This window comes from Pezoporus flaviventris, unplaced genomic scaffold, assembly GCF_033815535.1.
Source record: "Pezoporus flaviventris isolate CSIRO_AGI_PZ_B2104156 unplaced genomic scaffold, CSIRO_AGI_Pfla_v1 ptg000015l, whole genome shotgun sequence".
Classification (NCBI taxonomy): domain Eukaryota; kingdom Metazoa; phylum Chordata; class Aves; order Psittaciformes; family Psittacidae; genus Pezoporus; species Pezoporus flaviventris.
In genome coordinates, this window is record NW_026892563.1 from 4,277,798 (window position 1) to 4,297,452 (window position 19,655).

Here is a 19,655-nt window from a genome sequence, read left to right on the forward strand (position 1 = left end):
GTGCCACCGGCAGCCGTTGGACACCGGGCGAGCGCTGTCCATGGGGAGCTGCGTGGGTTTCGCGTTTAATAAGTACCGTGATGAGTGCGTTATTTTTGTAATGCTCCTGTTTTCCACTGTGTCTCTCAGAGGCATACCATAGGGCCCAGGCGCTTCCCGAGCCGGCGGGCCTGCGGTTGCTGGATGTCTACGCAGCCGGGGAACGGCCTCCGGCCCCGGCCGGTCACTTGGTGGCACTGTTAGGGAAGGCAGTTGAGTATTTGGTAGGGGGAAGAGGTTGAAGAAAACACTGCAGGTAAATAAATAAGCTGCGGGTGAATAGTAAACAAATATAATGAAACAGAATTGCTTCTATTTATATAATGGGAATTGAACAGCCTTAGAGCAGAGAGGACAATCAGCCTGTGCCAAGGTCTGTGGGCTGCAGAGCAGCTCCTTGCTCTGCACAGAGACTCCATAGAGCCAGTGAAAATCTAAATTTCAGAGGCCCAAGAGCCAGTCAGGATCTAACTTCTGGAGATCTAGCTGCTACCCATGTCAGCAGCTCTGATGAACTAGTATACAAGTGGCCAGGAGCAGCTTTCACACAGACCAGAATATACAGTCTCACTGGTCATTTCAACTTGTGAGCAAACTGGTGCTTACAAAATGTACCAGTTAGCAATGAAGTTGTTAAACAGACTTTGCTAAAGACTTATTCAAGACACCACTAAAACTCTATGAGGCTATGAGAAATGAATGTTCTCGCAAACAGTGAAAGTACATTAACCAGATTATTGTTCAGCCTGGAGAAGGCTCTGGGAAGACCTTCTATCTGGGGAGGTCTTCCAGTACCTAAAGGGGCCTACAAGAAATCTGGAGAGGGACTTTTTACAAGGGCATGTAGTAACAGGACAAGAGGCAATAGCTTTAAACTGAAAGAGGGGAGAGTCAGATATTGGGAAGATTTTCTTTACTGTGAGGCACTAGAACAAATTGCCCAGAGAATCTGTGGCTGCCCCATCCCTGGCAGTGTTCAAGGCAAGGGGTTTGGAATTAGATGGTCTTTAAGGCTCCTTCCAACACAAACCACTCTAGGATTACCTCACTTGCAAGAGTAACACCGATAAGGGGTTTTTTCTCTACCACCTTTTTGATAAATTGCTTCCAAACAACCTAAACTCAAGCTATGTGAATTGAAAAATAGGATTTGTGTCTTTTTGTGAGACTTATGATAGATTGCAGACTTATGTATGCAGACTTAAAGACGGAGAGACTGAAGTTGCATTGACACACGGATAGACTCCACAACTCGTTAAGAGTTGTAAAGTAGGTATGCATTTATTCAGCGCTGAGGTGCATGGGGATTGCTCATCCAAAAGCATGCGTGCCTTTCCTTTGCCATTCAGTTCATTTATATTACATATAATGATTACCTAAACATGAGATTGCTTCACACCTAATACAGATGCAAAACCTATTCCTGTCTAGTATTATAATTAGTTTTCTGGCATTCATTCTGTTGGTGCGCCTGGTGGGGGTCGTGAGGATGAAGGCCTGCAGTTCCTCTTCCTCACCGTGAGTAATCTCTTGCTTTCACGCAGATTCAGTAGGGTTTTGGCTCCTATCCAAACCTCAGGTTCAGTACAAGCTGGTTTTATGTATCTTAAAGCAGAAACTTGTCAAGTTTGCAAATTTTGTTACTCTGGCTATCTTTTGTTCCTTTTCTTTCTAAAGATACTATTTAAACAAGAATGTCTTAAATGTTATGAATCTTATCTACTACAATTCTGCCTAGCAGGTGTAACTCTTACAATTCTGCTTCACCATTCTAGCAACTTTGACTCCTATGGTTCTGCTTCACCAAGCACAGAGACTGCTTAAGCAAGCAGGCACAAAGTTAACCCTTTATTTTCTGGTATCAGTGTGCCTTGCACACTGAGCAAAACCCACCTGGAACTGACCCTTGTTACTAGCACAGTTTTTCTGTCATGGATGTGGTGTGTGTGCCTCCCTCCTGTTTTGTGACTGCATTAACGAGGCACAAGACAGAGGCCTGGTGAGTGACCCTCCTTCATGGGGGAGGAGGCAGAGCTGCAGGACTACTTCCCAGGAGAAAGGCTCCTCTCACTGGGCCCATGCCCCCAAACATCCTACAAGTGCAATCAACCTCTACCTGTTTACAGAGTAAGAAGTTGAAAGAGCTATTGCAAAGCAGCTCATTCATCTGGTCATCAGTAAAAAAACATGGAAACCTGGGATGGGTGTGCGCTGAAGGTTCAGAAACCAAGATGCCACTAGGAGAATCACCTACAGACAGTGCAAAAGACTGTGCCAAATGACACAGTTGTGGTTGTGACATGTAAGAAAAACATCTGCTTATCATGTGAACCGCCATTAGTTTTAAGAAAGTAAAACAGATTCCCTAGGTTTCTTTTTAGAGCCTGAGATACTGCACCCAAGAACAGTGACTTAGGTATTTTGCAGGATCAGAGCCAAAGGGTCTTCTACTGTATCCGAAACGTAAGTTTATAAAATCTAGGCCTGGCTTGTTTGGTTTTTTTCCCCCCACCATTTATTTCTACAGATTTATACCCCAAATTATTTGCAAGCATGGATGCAGACACATAATGCAGGCACATAATTGGTCATGTCTAAATCCAAAATTCATCAAATTGCATAATTACAAATGGCAGGCGAGATGTATTACCTTGCAGGAATAGGGTTCTAATGACCTAAAATATGTCTTCAAAGATAATAATGGAAAATTGTGACCCTTTTATTTCCAGCATATTCATGTAGTTTTATTATGTGAAACTGTTGATTTTGAATTTGCCCCCAAATTCTGAGCAGTGCTACTGCAGTATTTGTTCACTATTCTTACTTTTCTTACAGAAATTAATGTTTTTTTTTCCATGTACAGTCTAGTGTTGATAACCTGTAATTGTAAGATGCTTGGAAAAAAGTACCTGGAAGCAATTGTGAGCTCAGAAATATCAATGCAGGTTCTAAGTATTAGGAAGAAATTATTCAGTTGAAAATGCTCAGAGAATCTGAATGAAAGACTAATCTGGAATAATTACAGGTCAATACTGAATATTAATTCAATTTTCCATATTTTGCTCCAGAGATTTCATGGGAGATATAATTTAGAGGTACAGTTTGGATTGAAATATTTGAGAACATTTAGTCGTAATATCAAAAATTCTTAAGTCACTGCATTTAATATGAAATAAGCAGTTCTCCTCCCTCCATTTTCATTTATTACGGAGAACCTTTGAGGCATGAGAGAGGCATTCATACAGAAATTCAAGGAATTTTCCTAGAGAAGAAGGAAATAAAAAATTAGAATACAAAAAGTAAAGAGAGTTTTATTAGTTGAACAGTAAAGAAAGAAAACTGTTGCCCACTTTGAGGTTTCTGTCCAACCTGCAAGAAAAGAGGATATTCAGAAATTCAGATGCCAATAAACGTGTTGTCAGTACAAGTCCAGCTGAGGTCCCATAACTCTGAATAAATTGTTGAGTTGCATTGCCACGAAAGTCTCTTGGGGAGCTAGCACAGCTATTTCCTGTAGCTTTAGGCTGGACAAGACCTCTCTCTCTGGAGAGGATGTGGAGAGAACTTGCCTCAGTCAGATATGTAGTGCTGTGTGCTTTTATTAACACCAGTTCTTGTTGCATGCTATAAAGAAAGTACTGCTTTCTATTTCAAATGATTTTTTCTGTTTCTCCACTTACAAGATCTAGGGGGGAGATAAAACAAGTATAAGAGGAACAATGTTTTTTGTAGGTATTTCTAACCATTTTACAGGTTCTTCTTAGGTATTTCTAACCATTCTACCCCTCAAACACCAAAGTGCCAACCCACCTGGTGGAAATGTAGATGGATTCACAGTCAGCAGGTTCTGCGTGGAAGAATATCCCTTTGTCAACCACTTTCCACCATACATATTTGTGTAATTTGAAAAAACCTCAGACCTTTTCAGGAGGCTTACCACTACTCATTCCCTTGGAGGCAAGTGTGAAGAAATAAACAGGCTGACAATTCAGGGGTAAAATCTGAGCCACGTGCAAGTCATTAGAGATTTCATCACTGACCTCAGTTATGTCAAGATTACATGAAACCTGCTCAGAGACAAACAGACCTGAGACAAAAGGAGGAAGCTGTAAAGAACAAGGTCTGGCAGCACGATTCATTCACAAAACCGAGATCTTTTAGAATCCCTTTGTAAAATATTCTTACCATTCTTGTTCTGAAAATATATCTCTAGTAATATATAACTAATTGCAGATTTAGTTATCTTAGGTATTTTTTTTTTTAATTCTCTGGATTCCATTTTGTTTCAATAAAATATTTTTGATACTTTAGGAAAATTTTCAGTATATTTTTATTCTGCCTCATGAATTTGAAAGCTAGCTCCAATGAACTGTATTGACTGGGTAACAACATCAGCATGTTTCCGAGCAAGTTAAAGCAGGACTTTTGAAAACAGTCAAGGTAGAAAACATTGTGGTTTTTTTTTTTGCTAAAACTTTAACAACTGAAATCATTAAGACTTGTGACTTGAGAATGAAAGAAAACCAGGCACTTTCTGCTCTTACACAACAGCAGGTTTCCTGACAGCATGACTTCCTCATTGTGAAATGCCAAAGACTTGACACAACACACGACTGTTAAATCTTTCACGTAGACAGTATCTCTCATTTCTGATCCCAGGCAGAGCATTTATAGCGACTGAAAAAAGGTACATTCATTAAACGTATGTAGTTAGGCTGAGTCTATTCTTTGCTAGTTTATTCAGATTCAGTGTCTATATCAAAACCCCTGTCCTGAAGGGTTTCCATAATTCATGAAACTAATCTTACTTTTTCTACTACTAGTCGTTGGCTGTTGCTTTGTGTTTTGGAAATGCTTCTGTTCTTTGGGCATCTCCAGATAAACTGATTGAGCTAGGGTGTTTGCACGAATCCTAAATTACTCTTCCAGGACTCAAAGCACTTTTCACTGTGTGACAAAGGATTTCTTGGTTAATATCAGCCACCAGAATACACACTTCTTCATGCAGTTTTCATGTAGTATCATGTTGCATGCTGGCCCCTCTGTCAAAATGAAGGCGAACCTTGTAGGCTTTTGGATATACTGGAAAAAAAAAAAGAATGAGAGTGTTCGGGAATCCAGGTTTTCAGGATTGTTGCTAAAGGAAGTCATGTTATTTTGCAGCAGTAGCATGACTTCCTATATCCAAAATCACTCTTAAAAGAAACCAGATTAAGCTAAATGCAAAATTAAAAGACCCTTTATGCTATCTAAGAATGGACATTATAGTTGCAATGTTTACAGAAGAGGGTGAAAACTACGTGTATGCTAAAGAATCACACTTCTCCTCTGGGTGGCCTTGCTGGTAGGTCTATACATACACTTGGCCATCTCTCTCATGATCCAGCTCCCATTCCATGCCACAGGTCAACATCTGTAGGTAATGTTTGGGGGAGGAGCTGGGCTGAGGATAATTCCTCCACCCTTTCATACTCCACGGCCATTTTGGAGAGTTTATCCAGATATAATTTATTTATCACGCTCACCTCCCTCCTCAGGCACATCCACACCTCCACTGGGAAGGAGTCTCATTCTCTCATACAGCAGAGTATTGGCACATCCCTTTCATTTCAAAAACACTCCCGTGCTTCATGCTTCTCCCCGCACTACCCCTTCCTCTGCAGTTAGGCCGGTAAATAAACCGGGTCAGTTATGGTCTGAGTGTATCAGACTGAAAAACGTCCCAAAACCAAACTTAAACGCCAATGTTTTCAACCCTTTTCCATCAGGACTCCCCTGCCCAGGGGCGCACCTTGGTACTAGATACCAAGTAAGATACCAATAGTAGCTACCTCCTCCCCCCGCAGGGGTTTGATGTGGGTCATTACTTAGTATTTCAAGCAAGTACAGAGGTTCTTCGGGTTTTTTTCTCCACACGGCAGTGAAATTCCCGGTGCCGAAAGCCGCCACCCTCCTAGACATCACAGCCTGCGGCCCAGGCGGCGCCACGGCCCCTAAAATGGAGCCTGCAGACAGCGCCCCGAGGCAGGCGGAGCCGTACTCGCTGTGGCAACAACGGGCTCGCATTTCGGGGCAGGCAGGCTTGTTCGGCGCCGGGAGCAGCCCGCAGCCCCGAGTGGCGCCGGGACGCGCTCCACACGCCGGGCTGGGGGTCCCTCAGTCCCAGGTCGCTGAGGAAGAAGCGGCGCGACCTCAGCAGGGCGCGCTGCTGCTCCGCCCGGCTCTGCTAGGGGGAGCCCTCGCGCTTGGGGGGGTGGCGGGGGGAAGGGGAAGGGGAAGGGGATGTGGATGTGAGTGTGCAGGGGGCTAGTCACGAGACATCCCGCAGCAGCTGTTGCTGGCAGGCTGAGGCAAGACTCCGGGAGGAGCACTGTCATTGGCCGAGGGCGAGCACCATCGGCGCTCCCATTGGCTTGCTTGCGGGGAGAGGCGGAGTGCGTGCGTCTATAAGTTCGCAGTGCGCCGGGTTCATTCCGCATAGCTCGGGTTTGAGAAGGTAGCGGCCGGCGGGGGGAGTTGCCTATCTGCACAACGCCGCCGGGACATGCTCGCAGCCTGACTGACCGCAGGTGGCCGCCGCGCCCGGGACACGAATGAAGAAGCAGCTGCTCCTCCTGTTCACACATCGGGGACTTGTCAGCCGAGGGGGCCGCAGGGGGAAGCGCCGTCGAAAATGGCCTCTTTCAGCATCCGCGCTGCACGTCCTGAGGACTGCCCCGACCTGCTGCGACTGATCAAGGTGCGCGGCGGTGGCTGGGGGTTTGGGGGCGGCTGGAGTCGCTGTGGCGGTGCGCGAGCGCGGCCGTCGAGCACCCCGTGAGCTCGCTGGGCCGCTGAGGGGAGCGGCGGGGCCCGACTCCCGTCCCGCGGCCGGGTTTGAGGCAGCTGCGCCGCCGTCAGCGGCCGGGGGGGTACCTTTGGCCTTCGCCTGAACAAAAACAACCTCTTGCGCAAGGCTGCGGGGGGGGGGGCGGGCAGCCTCCAATGGGGAAGCGGGTGCGGGGAGAGTCCGCTGACGCGTTCTTCTCTTCCAGGAACTGGCGAAATACGAGGATATGGAGGACCAAGTGGTGCTAACCGAGAAAGGTATGAAAGTGGGATCTGCGCGCTGGGTCGGTAGCCTAGTGGCAGTATCTGTAGCTCAGGTGCCGATTTATTCTGCTTTTCTAGAACTGCTTGAGGATGGTTTTGGCGAGCACCCTTTCTACCACTGTCTGGTTGCAGAAGTGCCCAAAGAACAGTGGTCATCTGAAGGTGAGACTTCCCAATACTTATTTTTAGATGCTGAATACACAAGAGGCATCTTATACTTAATGTTATTGACTATACTTAAGGTTCCACCAATGGACTGGGGTAGGCGGAGCAGGTTAACTGTTAAATGTAGTAACATATAGTTATACTCAGTTGAAGTAGTTGCTAATGCTGGAGGCATGGGAAGATCAGGTATAGCATAATGTACTTGACTCCAATTAATTAAATGGCTTTTCTTGTTTGACCCTGACTTACCTTTATGTAATCCTGTTGAATCACATTTTTTTCTTTAATTTGTCCCCAATCTTCAGGTTACAGTCTCTAGCTTCGCCATGTACATGGCCCTTCTGTGTACATGGATGGGCGGGGAGGTAACTAAAAGATCCGTTACACAATAAATAGATGATCATAATATGAGGTAAGGTCTACAGGGACAAGTGCTATTCCCAAACCTTTACCAAAGACACAGTAGATCAGAAATCTGTTTGCACGTTTCCCTTACAGTATGTGCAGCATTATGGAAGGTACACCTGCAATACTCCAGGATTGGGTTTGAGTGGGCTGCCGTTGGAAGAGTTAGTTTCTCTTCCCTGTTGAGCCGCAGAGTTATAATTGAAGCTGTAGATTTACTTACCTGACTTTACAGTGCTGAAGGTAAAGAAAATAGTGTAGTGTTTTCAGGGGGAGTGTAAGTTGAGGTGCTGGAAATGCTGCTGTAAGGGTGGCCTGTGAGTGTGCCCTCTGACACAGTGAAATTACTGAGGACTATACACTGAAGGATCAATGTTCTTAGTCTGATAGACCAGTTTGGTTGCTAAGGAAGAAGAGTTGGGGCAGTCATCTAGATTGTGGACTGCTGTGTAAAGCTTTTACGTGTATTCCAGAATGGGAATGCCAATAAATCAGTAGGGTATGCACACCCTTGTGTTCATCATTGACTAGGGTAGGATAGCGCTTTTGAGGATCTCGAGGTATGACCAGGGTAACCTGCATTCTCTTAGGCCAATAAAAGTTTGTCAGAACTCTTGTTTTCAATTGTATGCTTATTTGCAAACTTAATTCTTAATCCTAACCTAGTAGCAAATGACTGCATGTCACAGAAAGAATCTGTATGTTTAAATATGTATGTAAGTCTTAGTGGTTTTGCCTTTTAAATTCAGACTAGCTGAAGTTCCACCCCTTGTTTCAGAACACAGCATTGTGGGCTTTGCCATGTATTACTTCACCTATGATCCGTGGATTGGAAAACTGCTGTATCTTGAGGATTTCTATGTGATGGCCGAGTACAGAGGTATATATTCTGGAACTATATTGGTTGCTTCCTGTTAGAGCTTCTTTAAAACTGAAGTTTCTTTATTTTTTGTTTGTTTGGGTTTTTAGGACTTGGCATTGGATCAGAAATTCTGAAGAACTTGAGTAAGGTATGTCTTAAGTGTTAAGCCTAAACAAGCAGAACTGGGGACATGTGGCAAGGCACTGTCCTTGCCTTTCTAACTGCATATGGGCTAATCAAAGGAGGTGATGGAACAGTAGATAGCTTAAACCATTGTCTAGGGTGTGTTAAATAGTGACAAGTGGTGAAGTGACTGACAGAATGAACTTGATGACCTCTAGTGATAATGCAGTTGCTGAGTAGTCCCACCAGTTCCTGCTAGGCTTATCATCTGGGGCTGTCTGCAATGTGTTGTGCTGCATGCTGTTGCAGGTTGCTGTGAAGTGCCGCTGCAGCAGTATGCACTTCCTTGTTGCGGAGTGGAACGAACCATCCATCAGGTTCTACAAGAGAAGGGGTGCCTCTGATCTGTCCACTGAGGAAGGGTGGAGGCTCTTCAAGATAGACAAAGAATACCTCTTGAAGATGGCAACAGAAGAGTGAAAAGATCATTCCAGCAAATAAAATCTGTCTACAGATACTTGTGCTCTCTGAATAAACTCCTTGCTTTCTGTGTACAGTTTGTAGTGGAATAAAGTAGTGTGGATGCTAATCCTGAAAGTGCTACCTATGCAGATGTGGTCATAGAATAATTGATACTGTGATCAGCAGTTGAGGCATCTCTAAAGCCATGTATGTGCTTGTGTGCATCCTTTACCAGTGTGGGCTTGTAGTCTTTGTATATGGAAACTTCATTCTTGTAAGTGTCATTCAAATGTGTACAATGTACACACTGGTAGGGTTTGTTTTAATTATTGCCTTTTATAAAAATAAATAGTGGTTTCACTTCATGGCAGTAGTTCGGACTTTAATTCTCATGTATGGTTCTTGGGTAACATGCAAATTTAATAAAAGATTCTCTAATTCACCCACTTTCTCAAGTGGAGCATGATGTAACCATACCACAGTCTCAGAGTGACATGCATGTGTGTGCTTGCATGGCCCAGGGTGATCGCCTGAGCACCTCTGCTTGATGCTTGAGTGTGTGGAGGGTGTGAGATGATTAATCTCTACTTCCTGTGTTCTGTGCAAATGAGCTGCACTTGAGTTGCAGTTGAACCCCAAAGTGAGGCTAGTGGTCTCTGGAAGGCTGCTCCAGAAAGTCTAGAGCTTGTGCCATTGCCACCTTGGGGCTCTCCGTTAACCTCCATCAGGAGGGCATAACCTGTAATGGGGAGGGTGCATCTAGTTGTAGTTTCAAAGCTCATATTGCAAAAACAGGTTTGACTGGTCAAGAGTAGAAGGAAGTATTTTTGCAAGCCACAAGAAACCTTTCTTGTGATTGTTAAGACATGGAACTTGAATGCTGCTGGCAATACAGGGTTATATTCATGATATTGTTTGAAGGTTTTTTTGCGTACGTCAGTGGCAGTGGTGAGCTGCCTAGAGTTAAGTGCTGTATCAAGCAGTTGAAAACAGATCCTGCTTCCAGGATCTGTGAGCCATTGTACAGAAATAAATGAAAACAATGCTGTGTATCATTTTTTTAATTTTCTTTGAAACAAATTTGTCAACTTTGCAGTACTGTGTCTGACCTTCTCACAAGCTGGTGGTGAAAGTGGACGTGCAAGTTTTATGCTGCTCTTCTCTTGCTCTGTAGTACCCCCACATAAAGAGCTTCATTCGGCCAGTGCTGCTTTCACTTCAAAGGAAGAGAAGAGACTTACCTGCCTTGTAAGGTGCACTGCTTTAAATAAACAAGGTCTTACACAGATTTTGATCACTGTGTAAATCCCATGTCATCAGGAAGATGTTTACTCATCCTAAAGAGCAGTGGGCAGTGACTGCTTCAGCCATGAATAATGCTACACGAATTTTAAGAACAAGATATCCCTCTGCCTGGTGGCAACAGCAGGACATGAAGGGCATTTAGCATGAAACTGTTCTTGGTTTGGTTTTGTTTCTAAAGAAGGCGTAGGCATCAGAGTGCCAGCTCTGCCCAGGTGTGAGGTATGGCTGTCAGCTGCTGCTTCAGGAACCAGAACACCAGTAAGAAATACAGGAGCTCTTGGAAGAGAGCAGAAGGAAGTGTATGTCTGAGTGGTTGTCTGGACAAACAGGCTGGGCTAAGCCCAGAATCTGTCATGTAAATTACCCTGATTTAGCAGATCAGGTTCAGTCACTTGCAGACGCTCCTTGTGTCTGTGCAGCACCTCAGCTGCTAAGCTCAGGAACCTGAGGCTTAAACTCCTTTCCTGCCTGAGAGGAGCAGGATGTGTGTCTCACCTGCCTGCGGATGAAACGAGGCTACAGACTGCCCAGCTTGCACTTGCTGTGCCTGTCCTCTTCCACAATACAGTAGGCCAGTGGAGGTGGGAGTAAGCACACCCAGTGAACCAGCCCAGGAATTAGTGCTGAAGGTGGTATAGGAAGGATAAAATGGTCTCCAGTGGCTCTCACTGAGCATCAGGGTGTCATATCTTCTCTCTGGTGAAGCTGCAGGAACTTCACTGGCAACTCTGTGAGCAGCAGCAACCTACTCGTGCATCTCAGTCCTAGTGGAGTCTGTTTTCAAGTTATTTTACACAGTGCTTTTGGCTCTGTGTATCAGTCCAGAAGATAATCACTAGAAGAGTAGTTTAAGAATGTTTTTATTTTCAAATTAACAGTTCATCAGATAACTAGGACAGACCTGCTTAAATCTCAGGCCCCAGACTTCTGGTGCACAATAAAGGCTATCAAAGCCGCATGACTGAATGGAACAAGCCAACTAATTAGGCATTTTAATTAGGAAAGTAAGCAGCTTAGTCAAATTTTCAATCAATTTAAGTGTTTATCATGTCTTGTTCATCTTCTGCCAATGAAATTTGCCATTGCATTTTCTAAACAAATTCTGCTGAAACAGATTCTCAGGGAGTCAGGGAAAACAAGTGAGACAGTACTAAATTAGAAGACTTTTTCTAGTCAGCTGTGGTAATTTTAAACATTCACATGTGAAAGTAAAGACAAGGACTAACCTTTCAGATGAGATTTTCACTGAGATCCTAGTAAGAGGTAGGCAGTTTAAAACCAGCAGAAATATTCTCACAGTTTTGGTAACAGAGTCTGTGACACAGCGATGCGGTAATGTCTCAAGAAAAGATCAATTTTAAATCCACTCAATAACTTTTTTTTTTTTCCTTTCTGGGGGACCAGAGTGACTCTGTAACTACAGTCCAGATGTACAGCAGAGTATTTCTGTGGTTTAGACATGGGAGAAACCTGATCTGGCTTGGCTTTCTTCATTTCCAGGATCCTGATCACATCACCGAGCTGCAGTGTGGACATTTGTCTGGGGTTAAGCAATACCAGTACGCTTTGAGCTGCTCACTGGTATCACACCATAGAATCAAAGAATGGTTTGGGTTGGAAAGTACCTTAAAGCTCATCTAGTTCCAACCCCCTGCCATGGGCAGGGACATCTTCAGCTATACCAGGTGGCTCAAAGCCCCGTCCAGCCTGGCCTTGAACACTGCCAGGGATGGGGCAGCCACAGCTTCTCTGGGCAGCCTGTGCCAATGTCTCACCACCCTTACAGGGAAGAACTTCTTCCTAACATCTAGTCTAAATCTCCCCTCTTTCAATTTAAAGGCATTCCCCCTTGTCCTATCCCTACGTGCCCTTTTAAAAAGACCCTCCTCAGATTTCTTGTAGGCCCCTTTAGGTACTGGAAAGCTGCTCTAAGGTCTCCCTGGAGCCTTCTCTTCCCCAGGCTCAAGAAGCTCTATTCTCTCAGCCAGTCTCAGCCTGTAGGACTGGTGCTCCAGCTCTCAGATCATCTTTGTGGCCTCCTCTAAACTCGCTCCAACAGGTCCGGGTCCATCTTGTGTTGGGGGATTCCCAGAGCCGAATGCCGTACTGCAGGTGGGGCCTCACAGGAGCAGAGTAGAAGGGTAGAATCACCTGCCTTGATGGATTCCCAGTGGGAATCCATCACAGCGCACAGGGCTTGCGTAAAGCCTGCAGGTATGTCAGCCTTCTGTGTTACCCTATTTATTTCCTCACTGCAGTGTGACTGCCCCCGGGGAAGAGTTAGGGAGCAGGTGTTGTCACAACCCTAATAACATCTCTGCAAGTGAGATGCAAAGATCCTCCTTGCTCTCAAGCTCCTGACCCAGTAAGTTCTCCTTACACCGAGCCAGCCAGCAGAAGACTTTGTAGTTGCAGTGTTTCCATGTTCCCATCAGGTGGGGATGGAAAGGTGGCCTCGGACAAAACCACGGCCAGAAAACGCAGCAGAGGGCTGTCCTTGGCTGCAAGAAGCACCAGGCTCACTGCCCCCTCTCCGCTTGGTATTTTCCTTCTCACAAGCTCCTGCACAATGACCCGACCCGCAGCCATAGCAACGGCATGGAACAAGGCTTGTCTACATGATTTGAGTTAAAACATAATATATGTGAGAAAAACAACCCTTCCCCCTCCCCTCTTCTTTTAAAGGGACTTTGCTTGCAACATAATTCAAAACCCCAATGCAAACTTTTCCCCTAAAGAGTATATAGGTGCTTTAATGCATTCCTGTACATGGCATTTTGTCTTGGAACCCCTGCTATCCTGGAGCCTTGCCAGCTGAATGCAAGGTCCCAGCTGCAGAGAAAACACCAGCTACGTATGGAGCAGGAACTCAGGAAAACATTGCGTAAGTTTTACCTGGAGCTGGAGGCTAGCCCGGAGACGTGCTTCGTGCCTCTCTTTTGAGCTGACCAGAAGGTTTATTTAGAATCATAGAACCACAGAATCTTTTAGGCTGGAAAAGACCTTTAAAATCATCAAGTACCACTGTTAACCCAACACTGCCGAGTCCACTACTAAACCATGTCCCTGAGGGCCACATTTACATGTCTGCTAAATACCTCCAGGGTATTTAGCACTCTATAGTGGTATCAGCCACTTCCTTGGGATCCTGTTCAGTGCTTAACAACCCTTTTGGTAATGAAATGTTTCCTAAAATCCGACCTAGATCTCCTCTGGAGCAACCTCAATCCATTTCCTCTCATCCTATCACTTGTTACCTGGGAAAGGAAACAGACACCCACCTTGCTACCTTCCTTTTTCCCCCGCTCCCCTTGCTCCTCTGAGCAACCCTCCACACACCTTGAGGGTTGCTAAACTGGAGAAATGCACACAAACAAACACATACACACGAGTGATGGCAGCACTGATGAGAACTGCAGTGTGTGTCTGTTTGCTTGGCTTAAAGAATTCATCCCACTGAACTGACTTGGCGCTGCCCAGTTGTTTTGCTTGCCTGGACAGGATTGCTTATATGCCTTTTTTATTCGCTTGTTCGGAACTCATGTTTCAGAGAAGTGGCTACAATGTAAGTAAAGGCATTAGCTGCGACCTGAAGTAAAGCAACACACAACTAGGTGCTTGCCAGTAACAATCTCACTGTCAACACAGAGCAGGCTGTAACTTCACCACCCAGGTGCGACTCCCTCCCAGAACTCTTCCTTCTCCCGCCAAGACCTAACTTTTTGCTGCTGAGCAGGTTTTTAGCAAGTGCAACCTTAATGGAGGGCTTTAGGAGCTCAGACTAGTCCCCATAGGGGGCTTGTGGAGGACGGGGTGCGAGGGTGAAGGTGGTGGATGAGGGCACTGGGGTAGGAGCACAGCCCAGCACAAGTGCCTCACCCCAGTGTCCTCTGACTTCTGCAATCAGAAATGCTCACCGCAGCTGATAACAGAATAAAGCACAGCTACACACCTCTGTTAAAAATAGGTGGGGGGGGGGGTGGGGTGAGAGAGAGAGAGAGGGGTGAATTTCATCTTCAAACCAGTTTTGGTTTCATTTCACAGATCTACTGAAGGCCAAAGCAAGAAATAAAAAGCCCCAGGGGATAATTAGCTCATGAGGATGAAAAACAAACACCAGTTGCAGAAACTCCTCTAAGTTAAATAGTTTTGTTTATTTGCATTTAGACCTTTGTATATTACTATTGATCGCAGAGCAGGTGTCAGCTAGTCAGTTTACTCTAAGGGAAAAGGCAGCTACATTTTCTTGAGCTCTGTTTTCCTTCTCCTCCAAAACAGGTTTAAAAACCCCGTTCTTTGGTAAGAGGAAACCACATGCCCGTCCTCTCTTGAAAGTCTGCTGTACGTCTTCCAAATCACCTCCCAGGAGCCCACCATGCAGGGAATAGACATGAGCCCCAGACATGCCTACTAGAAACGTTCCTCCACCTGGGGAAAAAAGCATGAGAGAGATGGTACCTTTCCATCTGAAAGCCCATCTGTGTTTCCAAGTAACCTGGATATTGCAGTGGTGTTTTCAAAACACACTAGTAAAAGTGCAGGGTGAGAGTTTTTCAAAGCTGGTTCCTATGATTAGGCACCCAGATACCACCACAATGATACCTTTGAACAGTCTTCCTCTAATTTCTCTCATGATGAGAAAACTCCAGTCTGGGCTCTTCACCATCTCCCTGAACTTTCACATCTGACCCGTTTCAGTCACCAGAAGAGAAACACTACTGCACAGCTTGTACAGGAAGAAACAAAAGGACTCACAGTTTTTGTCTATAGTCACATACCTTTTGCAGTCAATTCATATGGTACAATTTCATTCTTTTTCCCCAGCCGCCTTCCTACCACAGGCCATCATAGACGTACAAGAACATTTCCCACCACATAGCCTGAATATGATTTAGCTACAGTTGCAGGAACATGCGTCTTTTTTATTATTGCCATTTTTTTTTCAGAGCTAATGTGGAGGGAAGGATCAAAACCTGTGTTCGCCACTCCTAGAGGTAATAACCTCCAGTATAGGGTTGTGGCTTTACCATTGTGGTGGGAAATGAAAGGAAAAAAGAGGCAGGAAGAGGGGTATGCAGAGGTGAAGGGATGCCAGGTGCAGGGGCTGACCACATACCCTGCCACACGAAGCCTCAATGAGGAACTGGCATCAGCTTAGGCTTCATTCTTTCCAGGTAAATATAATCAGAAGGAACTAGAAGGCTCTCATTTTACAAAATCATAAGTCTCATAGGTAGATTCCTGGGATATGTTAATAATTTCTAGATTGTTTTTACCTTCCATTGATCTCATTAGCCATAACTCAGTGGATTAGCAAGCGCTGGACTTACTGCTGCAGGACCAGCAATTATACATTGCTGAAGAGCAACAGGCAGAACCAGCAGACAGGCAGCAACAAGTGTCAGCATCGAAGAAATAACACTATATTAATCCAGTTTTAAACAAAACCAAAACTAGCTGAAAATCCAAAGGATCATAGCAGTCAGCGTATGTTTATTAGTCAGGCAAGGAAGCACACCCATCTAGTGTAACTACATATCTCTGAAAGCTTCCAGACTGTAAAAAAGGCTGATAAAACAAAGTCCACCACATTACAAAGTACAGCTGGTTCAAATGACACTGAAGTGAGGACAAGGGGGAAAATATCCCAGAGGAAAAAAAGAAAAACAAACTTTTCCTAAGTAAATACTCAGGATTTATAGGCATCAGTTGACTACCTTCTCAGCACAGGAAAGCAATAAAATATTCCTGCATTTCCATGCTGAGTTTGCCATCAACAAGATTCGACTGAAATTTGATTACAGAAGTCCTGGGGGGGAGCCAGAACACCAGAGCTCTTTTTCCTGCCGTTCGGGCTTGGTGTCAGCGAGGTATTATTTTTTGCTGATAAAAGCCAAAGCACTTTTCACCCCTGCAGTTCAACATGCTCAGACATCCCTGCTATACTTCCAGGCAGGACCAAGTTTGCTTCTATGTACCCATAGCCATGTGACTCTCCAGCACAGTCCAGGCAACTGGACTTCCTTTTCACACAATTACGTCTGGTTTCTCATAGTATCATAGAGTCAACTACTTTGGAAAAGACCTTTAAGATCATCAAGTCCAACCATTACCCCAAGACTGCCAAGCCCACAACTAAACCATGCCACTAAGGGCAAACTGATCTCCCCTCATGGCTGCCTCTCACCATCTCCACTCACAGCCAACCATCATCTGCCTCCCAGAGCGGCCCACAGTGTATAGCTGCCACCCCTGCCCTGCACGGATAACCCTCACCCCTCATGGCCGCCCCTGCTCTCCCCTCATGATCTCCCCTCATGATCTCACCTCACAACTGCCCCTCATGGTGAACCCCACATCCCATGGCCGCCCCTGCTCTGCCTTCGCAGCCACCCCTCACATCCCATGGCTGATCCTGCTCTCCCCTCACATCCCATGGCTGACCCTCACGTGCCATGGCCACCCCTGCTCTCCCCTCATAGCCACCCCCCATATCCCATGGCCGCCGCTGCTCTCGCCTCACAGCCACCCCCTACCTCCCATGGCTGCCCCTGCCCTCCCCTCATGGCTGCCTCTCACATCCCATGGCCACCCCTGCTCTCACCTCACATCCCATAGCTGCCCCTGCTCTCCCCTCACAACTACCCCCAACATCCCATGGTCGCCCCTGCTCTCCCCTCACATCCCATGGCCACCCCTGCTCTCCTGTCATGGCCGCCCCTGCTCTTCCCTCAAGATCTCCCCTCACGATCTCCCCTCACAACTACCCCTTATGGTGATCCTTCACATCCCATGGCCGCCTCTGCTCTCCCCTCACATCCCATGGCCACCCCTGCTCTCCCCTCACAGCTGCCCCTGCTCTCCCCTCACGATCTCTCCCTACAGCCACCCCTCTCTCCCTCTCCCTCTCCCACCGATCTTCACTTAAACCAGCTCAAAATACAGCAGGGTTCATTTTCTGTCACTGTTGTCAGCCAAACAAGAAAATAACATCAGTGGTGACAAAACATGATGGAAATTTGTCATTCTCCCTCTGGTTTACTCAGCTAGTATATTTCCTAGAATAAGCTCAGGACTGCAAAAGTCAAAGTTCCTCTTAACACGAGTCAAAAAGCAAGAAGTGTCCATGACATGAAGAAGAGGACTTGACTTTGAGAAGCTAGGTCTCTTGTTCTGATCTCCCATTCTTAGAGGAGCTGTTTAGCCCTTAGGGTACAAGAATCAATGGTTCTTTCATTTACTATATAAAGCACCAGGTGCTCCTGTTTGCAGAATTTAAAACCATAAAACAAATACGAATCTACCTAAAGCCATGTACAACTTGCAACAGAAGGTTTAGAAATACAATATGCTATGGGCTGCAGCTGGTCCTTCTGCTGCATGGTCTAAGTTCAGCCACAGTGGTCCTACTTTGTGGAGCTCCAAACAGCACTTTCATTCCCCCCCCCCCAAACTTGGCACAGGCACTGCAATACCTGTTTCATATGAGCTTCTGTGGGAGCTGGTGCAGGGTGGAGGGGCATGGTAGCTGAGTGGCTGAAAGCCCTCCACCCCTTGGTGCACAGGCACTTGCCCTGTGCTGAAGATCCTCACGTGTACTCCCCTGACTGCCTGTGGAAATGGTCATGAACAACTCCCAGTGCTAAAGTTGCACAGCGCTGTCTCTGGTGCCACTGCAGCCAGCAAAACCTGCCTGGCTGCGGCATGGGGAACATCTGCAGGCTCAGGGCCTGATGACACACCAGACAGACACACACCACTGACAGTCAAAGCTCAAACAACATCCCTTTCTAGCGAGGCTGGGCCCCAGCAATCTCATGACATGGCAAACAGCATTTGGGAAGAGCCCGGTTTCATCAGAGACAGCTTCTCTGCAGCAGGGCTGAGCTGTGGCAGACAGATTTAGTGCCTGCAGGATATAAAAAACACAGTCATGGCTGTGGGCTTGTCGTGGTCCATGGTGGGAGCGTGACAGAGGAGAAATCAGCTGAGATGAGCATGGGAAGACGTGGGGAGCAGGTGTGGGTTCATCCGTCCTCAGGCACTGGGGCACCTGACCAGCCATCGGGGAGGCCCGGGTGTGCTGAGCACAGGGGAAGGCTGGCAGCGTGTCTGCTCCATGCTGGGCGCCATGGCAGCCATTTCACATCACAGGGAGAGGAAGCACACACTCCTCCTTCAGACAAGGAAGTGTCTGAAGTGACTTTTGGTCCTGAATGTGACACAAAGCGCGTGTTATGGGCTGTCTCACAGGCTGCATGCTGGCACACTGGGTAAAACATACACCACTGGGTAAAACATACATTGCCCTGCAGTGAAACAGCAGGTGTTCCCAAAACCAGCTTTTCACCACACGGCTGGCATGAAATGTAAATACTGTTTCCAAGGATCGGCCACCATCTTGGCCAGACAGCTGGGCCTGCACGCCCCTGTCTGGGGAGAGCACCGGGGGTGTCCCTGAGCCAGGGAGCACAGCCAGGAGGATGTTCAGGGCTCACCTTGCACCAACCCCCGCTGCGGCACCTGGAGTGACCTCCACGGGCATTCGGCAGAGCTGCTGCCATTAACAAAATCCCCTTTTCTTCAGTATACTTTATTAATTCCCATAGCCTCAGTTACGTGTGACTCATGTGATGTGTGAGTGAGCACACGCGAGTTCCTCTTTTGCTCTGTTAAAGCTATAGTTACAAGACTTTTCCCATTAAATATAGTGGAATTTTACTTCATTCCCAGTAAATACAGTGCCTAAGTGATAATGTGCATAAATAGTGCCTAAGTCACAATGTGGTTTTTGTGTTGTTTCCATTAAAGGAGTAATGGCGAGCTTCTAATGCCCATGCCCAACTGTGGGATGAGTGGGTTTATGGTGAACTGGGTGAAGAAGCTGAATGCACTATTAAGCTAGTTTGTTGACAATACTAAACTGGGAGGTGCTGTTGACTCTCTAAGGGGACAAGGTGCCTTGCAGAGGGATCTAGATATAGCACAGTGGGCTCTGATTAATGGATGAAATTTTACAAGTTGGAATCGTGGATTCTACACCTAGGACGGAGTAATGCCAGGCACAAGTATAAATTGAGAGAGGAGAGGCTAGACATCAGCCCTGTAGAAAGGGACCCGGGGGTGCTGGTTGGCAGCAGGCTCAACAGGAGTCAGCAGCAAGCCCTAGCAGCCAAGAGGGCAAACCGCATCTGGGGTGCAT

General features: G+C 46.2%; 1 protein-coding gene across 2 annotated transcripts; it reads left to right on the top strand.

Moving 5' to 3' along the window:
• The first annotated feature begins 6,506 nt into the window (after window positions 1-6,506).
• SAT1 (spermidine/spermine N1-acetyltransferase 1) lies at window positions 6,507-9,513 on the top strand. Of its 2 annotated transcripts, XM_061453300.1 has the most exons (6): window positions 6,510-6,778; window positions 7,074-7,125; window positions 7,210-7,293; window positions 8,480-8,581; window positions 8,671-8,711; window positions 8,996-9,513. In XM_061453300.1, exons 1-6 carry the CDS (start codon window positions 6,713-6,715, stop codon window positions 9,164-9,166), a joined length of 516 nt encoding a protein of 171 aa, XP_061309284.1. In that variant the 5' UTR covers window positions 6,510-6,712; the 3' UTR covers window positions 9,167-9,513. The 2 variants fall into 2 exon arrangements, with proteins under 2 accessions (XP_061309283.1, XP_061309284.1); XM_061453299.1 differs by having other exon boundaries at window positions 6,507-6,778; window positions 7,074-7,293.
• The last annotated feature ends 10,142 nt before the right edge of the window (window positions 9,514-19,655 follow it).